The 14,964-nt window shown below is 38.1% G+C and overlaps 1 protein-coding gene across 4 annotated transcripts in view; it reads left to right on the top strand.

Annotated features, from left to right (window-relative positions):
• ESF1 (ESF1 nucleolar pre-rRNA processing protein homolog) overlaps positions 1-14,964 on the top strand; it is a 31,281-nt gene that overhangs the window by 2,907 nt on the left and 13,410 nt on the right. For 3 of the 4 annotated variants that reach the window (XM_058801302.1, XM_058801301.1, XM_058801303.1), the window contains exons 2-10: positions 380-1,058; positions 1,791-2,119; positions 2,982-3,095; positions 3,753-3,853; positions 3,993-4,076; positions 4,965-5,117; positions 6,528-6,642; positions 7,859-7,997; positions 13,648-13,809. In XM_058801302.1, the coding sequence (XP_058657285.1) occupies positions 380-1,058; positions 1,791-2,119; positions 2,982-3,095; positions 3,753-3,853; positions 3,993-4,076; positions 4,965-5,117; positions 6,528-6,642; positions 7,859-7,997; positions 13,648-13,809 (1,876 nt within the window). The remainder of the gene's footprint in view (positions 1-379; positions 1,059-1,790; positions 2,120-2,981; positions 3,096-3,752; positions 3,854-3,992; positions 4,077-4,964; positions 5,118-6,527; positions 6,643-7,858; positions 7,998-13,647; positions 13,810-14,964) is intronic. The other variant, XM_058801304.1, reaches the window with a different exon arrangement.

Raw genomic sequence — 14,964 nt, forward strand, 5'->3', positions numbered from 1 at the left:
AGAAGGAGAAAGGAGATATCAGAAGGCTAGATAAGAATGATAATAAAAACCTGTGACAAGTCAGTCTCGACACAGCTGGACTGGAATTGGTCATTAAGTAAAAACAATTCACATGGAACTAATCAAAGATGCTCTTGTTGGTAAACAACTTCTAAACCACATTCTAAGCAATCAGATAATTGTTTACATTTTTTTCTGAGGCTTTTCAGGAGAAAAATTCCACAAAGTGATTTTTCATAAAATATCACAGTAACAGTGGCGTGTGATGCCATGAAGTTGCCATACATGCTTTTGGTAGGAACTTCTTAGGTGTAGGTTAGAAATCCAGTTTTGTGAAGGTTTTTTTAAATCAGGAATGTTTGGTTTTTCCATACTGTAGATGTCCAAGTCTTCAAAAATGGCATCGAAGATGGAGGAGATCCTGAGCGATGGCCGCTTCAGCTGCGTCGCGAGGGACCCCAGGTTTTGGGAGATGCCTGAGAAGGAGCGCAAAGTCAAGATCGACAAGAGATTCCGAGCCATGTTCCATGACAAGAAGTTCAAGCTGAGGTACACAGTGGATAAAAGAGGGCGCCCTGTTAACTACAGCTCTGCAGAGAACCTCAGGAAGTTTTATGCCTTGTCAGAATCTGACTCTGACCTTTCAGAAAGGGAGAGTAAAGAAATTGCGGTAAAGAAAAAAAAGAAAAAGAAAGTTAAAGGTAAAGGAGAAGGAGATTGTGCAAAGGCCCCTGCTGGTGGCCTCCCAAAGGAAGAGAGCAAGAAAACTCAACAAGAGGTGGACCAAACATGTGAAGCAGTGACTAAACTAAAAGACCTTAAAAAAGAAGGACAAAAAAGTAAATCTAAGTTCATCTTAAAAGAAGACTCACAGAAACCAGTGGTGGAAGGTGATCCCTCTCAGGGAAACAAGGGCCTTCCACCCAAAGGGGAAAACAAGCAAGGAGGAAAACCCATTTCAATTCAAAACAAGGACAAGTCTTCACAAAAAAGTGCTACCAAGTCAGTCAAAACTCCCAGGAGGGACCACTCCCCAGGAGGGAAAATAAAAGAATCAGGTTAGTTGTTCAAATAACAAGGAGAATTCAGTTGTGTTCATTTGCACGTTGATGCTTTTGTTTTATCCGTGGAAGTTACTTTGCAAGATTAGTTATAAAATAGCTGGCTGACTCAGATTCAGTGCTGCTGAAGGATTGGAGTTGGTCAGCTCTGTATAGAATCAGTTCTGATTCTTCAGCAAGATTGTGAACATCCCAGTCCTTTTAATTGTTGGAGCTGAAGTTGTTGGTTAGTTAGGAAAGGAAAATTTCTAACAGCGTATACACTGCTGTGTTTATCAAACTGGACAGCAGATATGTGAGCTGATACCATGAAGGCATATCACAGCTTGTGGACTGAAATTGTAAACATGGCAGCACTGAGCCATTAATATTATGGGGATTAGAAAGAGCAGGCTTTAGAAGAAAAACTATTTATATTGCTTGTGCGTGTGTATAGTCTCCATTATTAAATAGATTTCTACATGTTGGTTCTGTAATATAAATAAAATAGCAGAATATTTAATTGCAGTGGTGATTGATAGTACAATTCTGGGCCTAAAGAGTAATTAAATTAGATTAGACCAGACAAACAAAAGAGGAAATGCTGGTGTTTTCCTCTTACTTGCTGCTGCAGTCTCACACCTTTCAGGAGTCCTCTAAATAGGTATGAAAAAGCCCTGAAGTTTTCCTTTTTGTGATTGTGTAATTGTAATATAAAAATGTATCTAATGTTTATCTTTCTGTGCTCAGACATCTGTGACCAAAGTATAAAATGTAAAAGCCAGTTAGAGGAAGAAGCTTCTTCAAGTGAAGATGCAGAATTGGAAGAAGAGGAATCAGAAGATGGTGAAGAAACGGGCGAGGAAGAGGAGCCAGAAGATGATGAGGAAATGGGTGAAGATGACAGTGAATCAGAAGATGATGAAGACAGTGACAGTGGGCCTGATCTAGCCAGAGGCATAGGGAACATTGACACGAGCTCAGAGGATGATGAGGATTTAAATGAGCTCTTTCCAAAAGAGCCAGAGATCGAGCACTCGTGGCGCGAGCTGGATAAAGATGCCCCTCGTGGAGATGAGGTATGTGGAAAGCAACTTTCAGAGTTACTTTTTACACACTTAGCATGTAAAAACCATACTTTGAGGTGTGTAGCAACTTTCCACTTTGCCTGTGATAGGTTGCTCCATGACAAACTCAGAAATGTTATGAGTTCATTATAGACCATCATGTATGGAACAATTTGTGGAAGTATTTTTCATAAAGGTTTTTCAGCCTTTTAGTGACAGAATGGAAGTGGTAATGAAATTATCTGACAATGAGAGACTTGCAGTTTTCACTGCTATCTCCTCTTCCCTAAACATGCTTACCTACACCTATGGATAAGCTGTCTACAGGTGAAAGGACAAACAAAATGGAACCTTTCAGTAATTGCAGAATTTAAATAGTACTGCTCATTGCTTTTGCTCATTACTGATTTTTTTCAGTTTTCAAAAATTTAGTTACTTTACTCACACTTTAAGAAATTAGGCATCATGAGACAGTGAAATAGGAATTTACAACTAGCACAGTCAGTGTGTAAAGAAATCACAGCACTCTAGTGCTGTCACAACAGTGGCAGTGGTTACTCCTGAGACTAACCATGTTCCATGGTAACAAAATCCTAAATGATGTTGTCACTGCAGTTCTAAATCTGTGATTGGTACAGTCCATTCTGTGGTGCTTCACTGTTTGTCATTTTTATGTGCTCTGGTTATTGATGCTTCTCATCTTTGCTTCTTTAAGTGATAAAAAGTCACGATGACAATGCTGCTTTTAGTTTTTTCAGCAAAGTTTACTGCTGACTTTGATTTTTACCACTGAGTTCTGCTAGAGAATTATGTATTCCCCACAACAGTCAACAACTAAACCTATAATTTTATGTTCTGAATTTTGTTCTTTCAGATTACAAGTAGATTGGCTGTTTGTAATATGGATTGGGATAGGTTGAAGGCTAAGGATTTGCTGGCTCTATTCAATTCTTTCACACCCAAAGGAGGAACAGTGTTTTCTGTTAAGGTAAGAACTGGTTTCTAAAAGGAATGCTGACTTTTACTGTTAAAAAAAATAGACTACAAAATAAGAAGCAGGACAGTACTGTGGAGAACCAAAAGAAATATTAATGTGTTTAAAGAGAAACTATATTGCAATTTAACTTGCTGTAACAGGCATGTGTTTGGCAGAGTTAGAGGTCAAAGCCATTGACTTCTTGTGTTTATGAGATTGGCCCTCAGTGCTGGTTTTCTCCAGTTGGAGGAGACTACATTTCCTTTAGTTTAATATTCAGTGCTCTGTATGGCAGATAACCCAGCCTTAAACCTTATTAATAAATTACTTGTGTTCTGGCCAGTTAAGTTATATTTTTCCATTTTTAGTGTCTGCCTCAGCTCTCTGAGAAATATAATCAGGTATCTCTTTCTGAAAAGGGCTACAATGTACAATGAACAAAGTCAGTTGTTCTTCATCTGCCTCAAAATTCCCAGCAGGCAGTTTGGTTATTCTGTTGCCTTTTCCATAAGTTAAAATTAGGAAGCAATTAAAGTTTATGGAATTGATCCCTTTGCTGATCCAAATTAAAAACTGTGAAATGTAAAAGCCTGGAGAGATTTTTTTTTTTTTAGCTTGTGTACATTACACCACAGTTAAAAATTTAGTTTTGTGTGGTTGTATCTGTAGATTTATCCTTCAGAGTTTGGAAAAGAGAGATTGAAAGAGGAAGAACAAAAAGGACCTGTGGAGCTGTTTGATCTTCCAGAGAATACCACAGAGGATGATGGGTATTAAAATTAATTTTTGTATTCAAATGAGAAATATAATATGTTTAATTCCTAGTGGAAATCCATATCAACTCCTGTTTCCAGGAGTTCTTATGTGGTAGTATCCTGTGGACACCTTATTTTGCATTTTTTTTCAAAGGTTCTTTTTCAACAGGCACTGGTTCATTATCAGTGCATTTAATAAATACATGATGATGAAGCTTGAGAAGATCTGCTTTTTGATGTGAGTTCAAAATTTTATGATGTAGCTCATTGGAATAATCAATGGAAAAAATACATGAGTAGGTTAAAAACCAGCATATCTCCTCTACAAATTGTCATTTGTGCAGTAAACTCCCTTTAGTGCTCACTGCCAAAATCCTTACCTGTGAATCAACAGGGACTTTAGTCCAAGAATTCCCAGATTGAGATTTCTTCTGTGGCATCAGCAGCAGCCCTGCCCTCCTGGGCTGAATTCCTCACTCCTACCATTGGCCTGGCTTCTTCAGGCATGTCTTTTTTGCCTTTTTTTTAGCTTTTGTTCAAGGTTTTGCTTTAATATTTTTCCAGAATTTCTAGATGTTTGGCAGCCTGGCTGGGGCCATATTTGTATAATCCATCCTGCTGGACTGCCCTGTTTTTAGAAAATGTAGATGCTTCTAAAATAAGGGCAGATCCCTTTGAAGACTTTCTCTGGTGCATCAGGAGAGTGTAAGGTGGATGTAGAGCATGTTCTGAGGTCACCTGCATTGTGGTCATCAAGGTGCATCCTGAAGTGTTGGATTTACTACTCAGTGGGCTTGAGAGCATCTGCAATCCAACAGACAGAAATTCAGGTATCCCAGAGGTACCTCAGTGACACCTGTGCCCCTCATATTCACTGAACCTCATCCCTGTGACCTTTCAGTGGAGTCATGTCCAAATTTCACACTTAACAAAACTGTCTGAAATGTTCTTTTTTACTTGAAGAAAACTCAATACTGGTGGAACTTTGTGCTGTTTAACATTTAATCTTACAAGATTAGGAGAGTGGTTTATTGGTGCATATTTTGATGAGTTGGACTAAAAGATATTGTGAATGAAAAGCTGTTGAAGCCAGCTCACCTGCCTGGTGTTTTCTCCACTTTTGCAGGATTTATAGGGAGAAGCTGCGGGAGTACCAGTTCAAGCGACTGAAATATTTCTATGCAGTTGTGGAATGTGATTCTCCTGAAACAGCCAATAAAATTTATGAGGAGTGTGATGGACTGGAATTTGAAAGTAGCTGTTCTTTCATAGACCTGAGGTAACTCCACTGATGATATTTTTGCACATTGGGCCAAGGAGGGTGAATTAAAGGCAGTTTATAATAATTCAGAGTAAATATTACTTTATTCTGTAACAAAAACAAGATATGAAGATAAATTTGGCATCCAGTGAGTTGTTGATTTCCCTTTGATTCCTCTTTCTTCTTTATAACCATTTTTATTGTAATATGGCAAGTTGAAGAGGATCTCTGCATAGAGAGTCTGTTTTCAGAGAAGCCAGATAAAAAGTTCTGGTTACATCTTCAAGCTTTTGGTACAATTAAGTAAAGTGATAGGATTCAGAAAACCAAACCTTTTTGTTTTTCTCTCCCCAAAGGTCCAGAAGTGGATCTTGTTCATAATTCCTTACCACAGGGCAAGATTATTGCTGCTGTTGTCACAAAGCTGCAATAGATATGTTAGTCCTTGTGAATGAGCTGGGTGCTGTGACATTTCAAAAGTCACGTTTGGGAAAGAAAGGATTTAAAATTATGGTTTAGTTTATTGTTAGTATTTCCTTTTGTTGCAAAAGCCTCCTTTCATTCTAAGCAGAAAAGTTACTAAATCACAAAAAGTTGTGACAAAAGCCCTGTTGGTCTGCTGGGGCCTCTGTTATGGGCACCCTTGGAAGTCAGTGGAAGTTAAAGGTTTTTTGCTTTGAATCATATTCTAGAGCAACTCAGTTAATTTGCTTTGAACCATTTTGGAGGAGACGTCTTTGCTGAGGGAACATGTAATGTTTCATCATTTTAAACACTGGTAGTATTTTTTACAACAAACTCCATTGTTTGAAAATCTCTAATGATTTTCCTAATCTTCTGCTTTGTTAAATTTTTATGTTGAAGGCTATTTCTCAGATTACGTTTGCAAAGATTTAAATAAAATCACAAGTAATTTCTCAAGTAGTATAACAAAGGTTTTGGGATTTTTTAAGCTAAGTTCTTCCATTTTTACTTGTTAATTTTTTTTCCTTACTAATTATAATTTTCAAGATGTACAAAGCTTTCCTAAAAGGTTTGGAATTTCTTATTCATCTGTTTCCAAATCCTATTTTATTCACTTTTTTCTTTCTAATTTTTAATATTAAACTTTCTGAAAAGATTGATCATAAAACAAAACTGTCCAAAAAGGCATCTGTGACCCTTTTTATACCAGACTGAAAATTTAAATACTTCCCAAAGAGGGTGTTATACACTGAAAACCTGTGAAACAGATCTGCAGAAGCCAGGCAATGAATCTTACATGTGGGGAGTAGTTGTCCATATCTTTTGTACCCTTTTCAGGCTTACCCCCTTTTATTTTAGTTAATTCTTTCATGCTGATGTACCATACTCAGGAAAGCTTAGGCTGTTTATACTATGCAATTTCCCAGTGTATTTGAAGAATAACATGTTTTCTTTGCCTTCAAGATTTATTCCAGATAATGTTACATTTGATGATAAGCCAAAAGATGTAGCCTCAGAAGTGAACATAGCTGCTTATAAGCCAAAGTACTTCACATCTGCTGCTATGGGAACATCAAAGGTATCTTTACCATGTTTTTGTAATGCTTTTCTTACTTATTTAGTTTTGCTGTCAGCTTATGAATGATATATGTACTGGGGAAAAGATTCCTGTTTATCTCCACCATTTCAAAATAAAGACATCAAACATATTAAAAGACTTAAGCATGCTATGGACCTACAAGTTGCAACCCTGGTTTGGATTTTAAAGGGGATTGTGCTGCTCTTTTACAAATTATATCCTGAATTTGACCTCGTTGTGTCTCTGTGACAAGTTGCACATAAAATTAGTTTGTTATTTACAATCAAATCCTTTAATTTGCCTAAAATGGATGTTAGTGTATAAATCAATAAGAGCTTTTTTGGTAGTAATGCCAGGCTTCAACAGTGGCTTCCCTTTCTTGTAGCAATTTATTCCTATTCTGTCCTGTTGAGAGCCAGAATTTCCATCTGGCCACGAAGTGAAGCAGGTTGGAGAAGTGATTAGTTGGGAAAGGAGCACTTTGTGCTGGATCATGTTTGAGTCACATCAGTTCCACGTTCTGCTCCAGGGCGCAGTTGCGCAAACGCTTCCATTGTGTCCATCACAATCCCTGTGTGATTCCATGTGTGATTCCTGCAGTCAATTGCTGCTGGAAGAGCAAAAGAGAGGGCTTGGTGGCTGCTTCAACTCCAGGATCTGTTGCCACAAAGGAAATTTGGCTCACAGAGCCAGATTTTTGTGTTGTGGGACCTGCTGTTATAGAACCTGACTGTGGAATATATTCTAAAATTTATAATTAAATTCAGGTTACTAAATGGTTATTATAGTGAGTTAATGTAGAGAGAATTTCTGTCGCTATAGGACATGAAGGAACACAAGCACACCACCGTTCTCAAGGTGAAGGAAAAAAAGGGAAGTTTTATTCTCTGACTCCAATATTTATAGTTTTACAAAAGTGACAGTGGATTGGAAGGTGACAGTGACACCTCTCCAATGACACTGGTCAAACCAACAGTCCAGCTCTCTCCTCCTCCATAAATAAATGCAAAACAATGAGTTATTTACAGAAAGTGTGTGAGAAAGTTCACTACAAGAATGTCAACATCAGAAGGCTTAGAAAATCTTAAAAAACCAGGGTGACAAATTACTAACAGGTAATTGAATGAAAAGTATAAAATCATTTTCCCTGAAAGGACAGTGTTACAGTGTTTAGTTTCAGTGTTCAGCTTCTACAACTTGCATGCTTTCTTTTAAGGTAGATATCACATGGGATGAGACAGATCATGAGCGAGTAACATCCCTCAGCAGAACTTTTAACAAAGAGGAGCTGCTTGACATGGATTTTCAAGCTTATTTGGCTTCATCAAGTGAAGAAGAGGAGGAACAGCAGCAAGGTACTTTAGGAATAAATATTGTGCACGAAGTCATTAGCTGCAGGGCTTTGAATGCAAATTATTTATGTATTTAAATGTCATATCTATAGAAAATGCTTTGAATATCATCTTTTACAAGGACAATATTTTATTTGTTGTATAATGATTGTGCCCTGAGCAGAATCTTTAAATAGTGCAGACTGGAAGGGACCTTAAAGACCATCTAGCTCCAACACCCTGCCAGCGGCAGGGACGCCTTCCACTGGACCACAGTAGCTGCTTTCTGAATAGGAGCTTGCACCTCTGAGTGGAAAATCATTTTCTTGCTTTTTGTTTCTCCTCCTACTCCCTTTTTTTTCTTTTCAGCATATTTTGACAGCTCTTTGTCAAGTTTGCCAATATCTGCTTTTAATCTGTTCATTTCTGAGATAAATTATAGGTCCATAGAACTTGAAGTGTTTCCTTTTCAGAGGAAAAGTCCTAGTTTGAAATGCAAGGTGGATAATGACTAAATGAACAGGAACATATTTAAAGTACTTTTTGATTCACAGACTTCTTAAGAATGTAAAGATGATTTCATCTAACTTTGTAAGGTATATGAGTCTTCTGCATATGGTGCAGCAATGTTTAAATTCCTGATTTAAATTGCTTGTTTTCATTCTAAAATTCATCCTGCTCTCAGTAATATATACAGCCTAGATCACAAGGCAAATAAAATTTCATTAAACCTTAATTAGGTCTTTCAAACAGATGTTAAAATTGATTTATACCACATTAAAGCAGGTTGCTGCAATCAGAGATGAGCTTTGAGCTTGCAAAAAAATTTACAGATCCTTCTGGTTATAGAATTGGGAAATCTTGTGGCAGCAAACTCCTCTTGGCAGTGATAATGTCCTCTTGTTTTTCACCTTACATGAAAACTCACAAACTGCACTGTAATGCACTTTAGTTTCTCTAGCAATACTTAGTGAAATCTGTAAAGGGGACCAAGGGATGCAGAGTGAAGCACTTAAATCTTCTCTCAGGTACAAGGCTATCAATTTGCTAAAGATAAGTATCTGTGATAGGGTGGTGATGAAAGCAAATATTCATGTGAACAACACTTCAGGAATTTTCAAGACTAAAATTTCCATTGCTGGGAAGGAAAAAAAAACTGACCTTAAATAATCTTACCACACTAATAAATTTTAAATCTGGAAATATCTAGGTTCAAATGATGTTTTGAAAAGTAAGTTGCTAATAGAGGAATTATGTTGTCATGTCTTTAATATGTTCCTGACATTTTATCCATTCAGTTATGTGAAATAAAACAGGATTCCATCTGTCAGGGTTCCATCCAGCAGAATTATGTGGTGCTATGCACAAATGGGAAAAATCAATGTCAGCTGCTTGAATGGAAATGTAGGAGTCTGATAAGGAGGAAAAAATGTCCTGGAGTTCTATTTGTACTTTTCCAACTTATTAAAGTGTTTTATTTTTAAAAGAGTTTTTGTTGGCCAGTTCTAACATGTTTTTCCATGGAATTTTTCAACTTAAAATACGTGCATCATGGATGTTAGTATTACTGTTAAATAACAGCTCTGTAACATCAAGGATTTCAGCGACCTGGAATGTTGTGGTTCACAGCACAAAACTTCTCCTTTACATTGCTCCTGAATTTTCTGTTACTTGGGTACATTTACCCCAGTTAGGAAGTGTTTGTGGCATTCATCAAATCCAGTCCATAATTGCTATTTTGACAATGTGGACCAGTGATTTAGTGTATGATGCTTGAAATATGCTTCAAATTAAGCATTATGGGGTTTATGTCTAAGCTTTTAATCTGCTTTTTTTTTTTTTTAAATCTTTACAAGAGCAACATCTTTTCTGCTCTTCTGCTTTGCACAGCACACAAATAGTGAAACAGACTCTATGATAAAATAATTTTACAGGACTTCTTTTAATTAGCTGGTCTTGATAGAATCATGTAATATCCTGAGTTGGAAGGGACCTATGAGGATCACTGGGTCCAAGGTGTGACTCCACAAAGGGAAACCTAAAAGTTAAACCCAAGATTTGTCCAAACACTGAGCCCCACCAGGCTTGTAGGAGCTCCATGTGGATCCCTGCTCCCCTCAGTGGGAATCTGAGCAGGAAGCCCAGTCTCCTGTGGTATTTCACTTCCAGTAAAAGACTCCACAGAGCCACAGGGTCTTTTGTTTTGTGCTGCTGTCCTGACACCAGAGGTGCACAAGTGCAGTGAAAGAAGGGAGGGAGGAGTTTTTGTTTAAATAATGCTGCTAAATCTTATTTTCAATAATTAAGGTTAGGTAGAATCAGACTAGTTATCAAATCTTTTTACAGCTCTGAAATCTATTTGTTGCAATAACTCATGACTACGTATATAAATTTAAATGCATGTATAGCATTTTATTAGGTAAGGTACAGCTTTTTCTCTTAAAAATGAACAGTATCCACATGTGTTTATATTTGCTAAAGCTATTACAGAAGGCTATCAAATGGAGGGTGACAGAAGTAGATCATGTGGTTGTTTATTATTGTCTGTGGAAAGAAGCAGCAAGAGGGTTTAGCAGTTTGAGTTGGCCAAGCGTGGGTGGAATTTCATGGGAATTTCAGAATGCAAATACCACAACCTGGTTATTTTCTTTCTGTGAACTTGCATCATAAACTTGATGCAACTGATGCAGATGTTGGATACTTTTCCAAAGCATGTTTGGGGTTGGTTTGTAATTAAAGGTGCTTGTTAGGCCAAGAAGGGTCATGTCAGCATTCCCCCTAGGAAGTTGATATCAGCTGTTGGAGTGTCCAGTAACATGAAGAACACATCTCCCTGTGCTTTTGCAGGCCAGTGAGTCCCTGCTCAGGACTGACCCTGATTGCCAGAGTGTGTTAACCCTGCCTGAGGTCTGGCTGGCTCAGAGCTGTCTGCAGTGGTGCCAGCTCACCTCTGCACAGACAGCTCCTTGAAACAGCAGCTACCAAAACCTGGTTTGCAAGGGCACATTTAAAAACTGCACCCAGTGCACGCCCCTCAGTAGTTAGACTACACAGACCTGAAGGAAAATGCAAAAATTTCTTTAAAAATGCCAGAATTCAATGTTTACCATTCATTTACTGTTACCTGTTTGCATTTTCTTCCATATCTTTTTCTCCCTGAAAAATCTTACAAGAAGGCACCAACTTTGGTAGGCTTTGAATAAACTTCTTCTTGTATTCTAAATTTTTCAATTTCTTTATTATCACTGGGATGAACTAATGGGATTTGCACAAATCCTTGTTAAACTCCAGTGTTTTCTTTCACATTATTTTCTGGCTCACAACTGACATCAACACATTTAATTTTTCATAGTATACTGTAGTGCAAAAACCTCTACCTCAGACTTGATTCTTGAACACTGGAGTATAAAGTTTTTTGGTTTTAATTCTCTAGGTCTACATGCGTTGTATGTATTTTGATTTTTATTTTTTATCTATCTGAATTTGAGTAACTACCCTGAATAAAACTGAGACGTTTAGGACAACTTTTATGGTATGGCCATCAGCATCCAAGTCAGTAGCTGAGTTTTCTGCTTTGCCATTACATCATGGAAAGAAAATTCCCCTCCACCTTTAAAATAATTCAGCTTTGCTGCAGACCTCTTGTCAGATGTTATATCTGCTAAAAGTTTTCTACTGTCTTTAGTTTCTAAGGCTGAGTTTTAAAAAAAAAAAATCATCTACTCAGCTATTGCAAGATAATCTTCTTAAACCAAGAACATGATCTCTTCACAACCCTGTGATTAAAAGAACATGATCTCAGCTAACTCAGCTGCTAGTCACTGATTTAATTTATTGAACCTCTGCATTTGGTTATATTTGGTATTAATGTCATCTTTTAAAAACAAATTGTTGTATTGGAATATTTCTGACCAGCCTTGCTATTTGAACCCTCTTATTTTTAAATATTTTAGTACTTCTATGACTACTTTCTTTTGAAAACAATAAGAATGTGTTTGTATTTTATACTCTAAATTTCATCAGTTTTTGCCTTTTTTCTCCTTCCCAGGTTGATTGTATTTCTCTTGCAGTGCAGCAGTTAATGCCCCAGAACTTTTTGGTTTGTGTGTTTTGTTCAAAAAGCCTTTGAACAAGCTGTTGGCAGAAAGCATTGCTGCCTTAATATCCATCAGAAAGTGGTTCCTGATGTTGTGCAATACAGCTTGATACTTGAAAGCCACTGACAAGGTTATTTGAACTCTGAACAAACTTTGAGAGCAAACTCAGCTCACTTTCCTTTCTTGCAGCTGTTGTCAAATGTGCTTTATTTGCTTACAGAATTAAAAGCTCTTGCAGTTCTTTTGAAGGCAATGTTGAACATTTGTTTTAAAATTGTCAGTTTTGACAGAAGAAATACAAGTTGTATCTAAATGAGAAAGAATGACAATATGCTTTGCCACTTAAATTTCTCCTAGCAAAACAAGTGTTAAATACAAACTGGTAGCCCCTTGCCTATCCAGGTTTTAGGGATCCTCTTTTAGCTTAAGCATTTTTTCAGTTCCCATGCAGAGCAGCCTCTTCTTTCTTAGGGCACTAGGAATAAGAAACAAGCAAATGTCTTCTTTTTCTACTTGTCCTCAAAACAGAGTTGCCTTTTGCTTTCTGGATGAGCAGATGGTTCCCTCTTAGATCTCAGCTTCTGATGAGAAAGTAGAAAAGCAGCTGCAGCTGACTTGTCCCCATGTGCCATGTGAAAGATGAGCCAGCAGGGAATGAGCCTGGCCTGGCTGAGCAGAGCTTTGGCTGGAACTTAGGAAAGAAAGGAGGGTTTTATGAACTTTGGGAGAAGGGACATGCAATTCAGAGGGACTACAGAGGTGTTGGGAGGTTGTGCAGGGAGAAAATAAGAGTCACAGCCGAACTAGAACTTAACCTGATTGCTGCTGTGGAAGACAAAAATTGTCTGTATAAATACATTTGTACTAAGAGGAGAGCTAAGGAGGATTTCCATCCTTTACTGGACGTAGAGGGAAGCACTGTGACAAGGAATGAGTGAGACTGCAGTACTAATGCCTCCTTTGCTTCAGTCTTTAACAGTAATGCCCCTCTCTGGGTACCTGAGCTGGGAGCAGGAACAGGGAGCAGAAAGGAACCCCCTTAATCCCAAGGGAATGGTCAGTGATCTGCTACACCACATAGAGACACAAAGGTCTGTGGGGCCAGATGGGATCCACCCAAGGGTACTGAGGGAGCTGGCAGATACCACATGCTCTCAGCCACTTTCCATCGTTTTTGAGCAGTCCTGGATAATCAGGGAACTCCCAGCTCACTGGAATTTAGCAGAGGTAGTGCCCATCTACACAAAGGGCTGGAAGGGCTGGTTTTAGAGATTTACATTCTACTCTGCTGGAAGGGACTCTAAACGTAATAATTCTAAAATCCAGTGAAGGATGTGTGTCCTGTGAGTGATTTCCTTTGCAGGACAAATTGTCTTTTGTCTTTTCAGATCCTATTTTATTTCATCTAAATAAGGGAATTCTTAAACTGGCTACTCTGTGGGGTAATAATAGATGAAAATATTTTGTATTATCTTCTGGAAATAATCTCTGTATTTTAGGTTCATTTCATAAAGATTAACTTCAGTTGCTCATTTTCTTGAGGCTCTCTGTGATAACTTTGCTCTCTCTCCTCCTAGATGGTGATGTAGCTCATGAAATGGAAGATGACAAACCAAAGAAAAGCCAAAAAGATGATGAAGAGCAAATTGCCAAGTACAGAGAACTTTTGCAAAGCATCCAAGAAAAAGAGAAAAAACAGGAAGAAAAGGATATAGGAATGGAGATTAAATGGGTTCCAGGTAGGGTTTATTTTTTGTTTTCTTTTCCTGCCTTGGCAGGTATGCAGTATTGGCCTGCTCACAGGGATATAGTGTAAGGTGCTGAATTTATGGTAGGAGAAGCAAGCCCTTTTTTCCCCATAAATTGCAATCCATATTGTTTACAGTGAGGGAAATAGAAGAAATAACATGACTGGACTCAGTTCCTCAGCTGTAAGTCTCTCTTCATAGATAATTTTTTGCCAGGATTTTTTGTACTTGCTTTTTCAGTTATCACTTCATAGATGTTTTTTAAGTAGAATTCATGTGTTTGCTATAGAGTCATAAAACATACTTACATTTTTAAAAATGAAAATCAATATGATTTGGATACATAGTGTATAATTAGAGGAGAGTGGTTTGGAAGTGTTGCTTGCTTAATGCTCAAGATTTAGGGAGCAAAGAGGAAGAAATCTGACCTTCCAGTGAAACTGCTCTGGGAGAAAGCAGGGTACCAGGAATGGCTGAGGAACAGTGACATCCAGATTGACATCTGGAAATGAGTGAAAGGTGACTTAGCCATGTAGCATCCCAACACAGCTCATCTGGAGAGCCCCACATGAGTGTCTAGTTCTCTTTTTGCTTTGTGACAAAAAGCCACTCAGACTGAATGCTTTCTGTGAGGTGCAATGAGCCAGTTTAACAGCTCACTGCATCCACAGAGGGAAAGGTTTGCACTGGGGCATCACCTTGATCCTGGCCCAGAGCTCATTCTGACAGCCTGTACCAGCCCTGGCACTTGGTACGTCTCTCTAAGCCTAATTTTGTTTGCTAAAGTAACAGAACTACTCTGGAAAAGAAGAAGTCTTGATATTTTCCACTGAGTTAGCTTGTCAGATAGGCAAGTGTTCAGAGGGTTAAATGTGCAGCTGAAAGAGTAGGAAATGACATTCCCTTCTTGGGAGCAGCTGTGGCACTGCAGCCTCTGTCAGGACACAGCCCTGTTCTGTTCCTGCATGGAGCAAGACCAGACACATGCCAGGGTCCAGGCCCTTCACTGCTGATGGGTTAATCCCAGCCAGGAATGCATATCTAATGATATGATTTATACAGGTATTATTCTGAGTTGTAACTCAGGTAACTGCTGCTGAATAGAAGTTCTGCTTGGTTTGAAATATTCTGGTTTCTGATGGTTCA

The sequence above is a fragment of the Ammospiza caudacuta genome, chromosome 3 (assembly GCF_027887145.1).
Source record: "Ammospiza caudacuta isolate bAmmCau1 chromosome 3, bAmmCau1.pri, whole genome shotgun sequence".
NCBI classification, from domain to species: Eukaryota; Metazoa; Chordata; class Aves; order Passeriformes; family Passerellidae; genus Ammospiza; species Ammospiza caudacuta.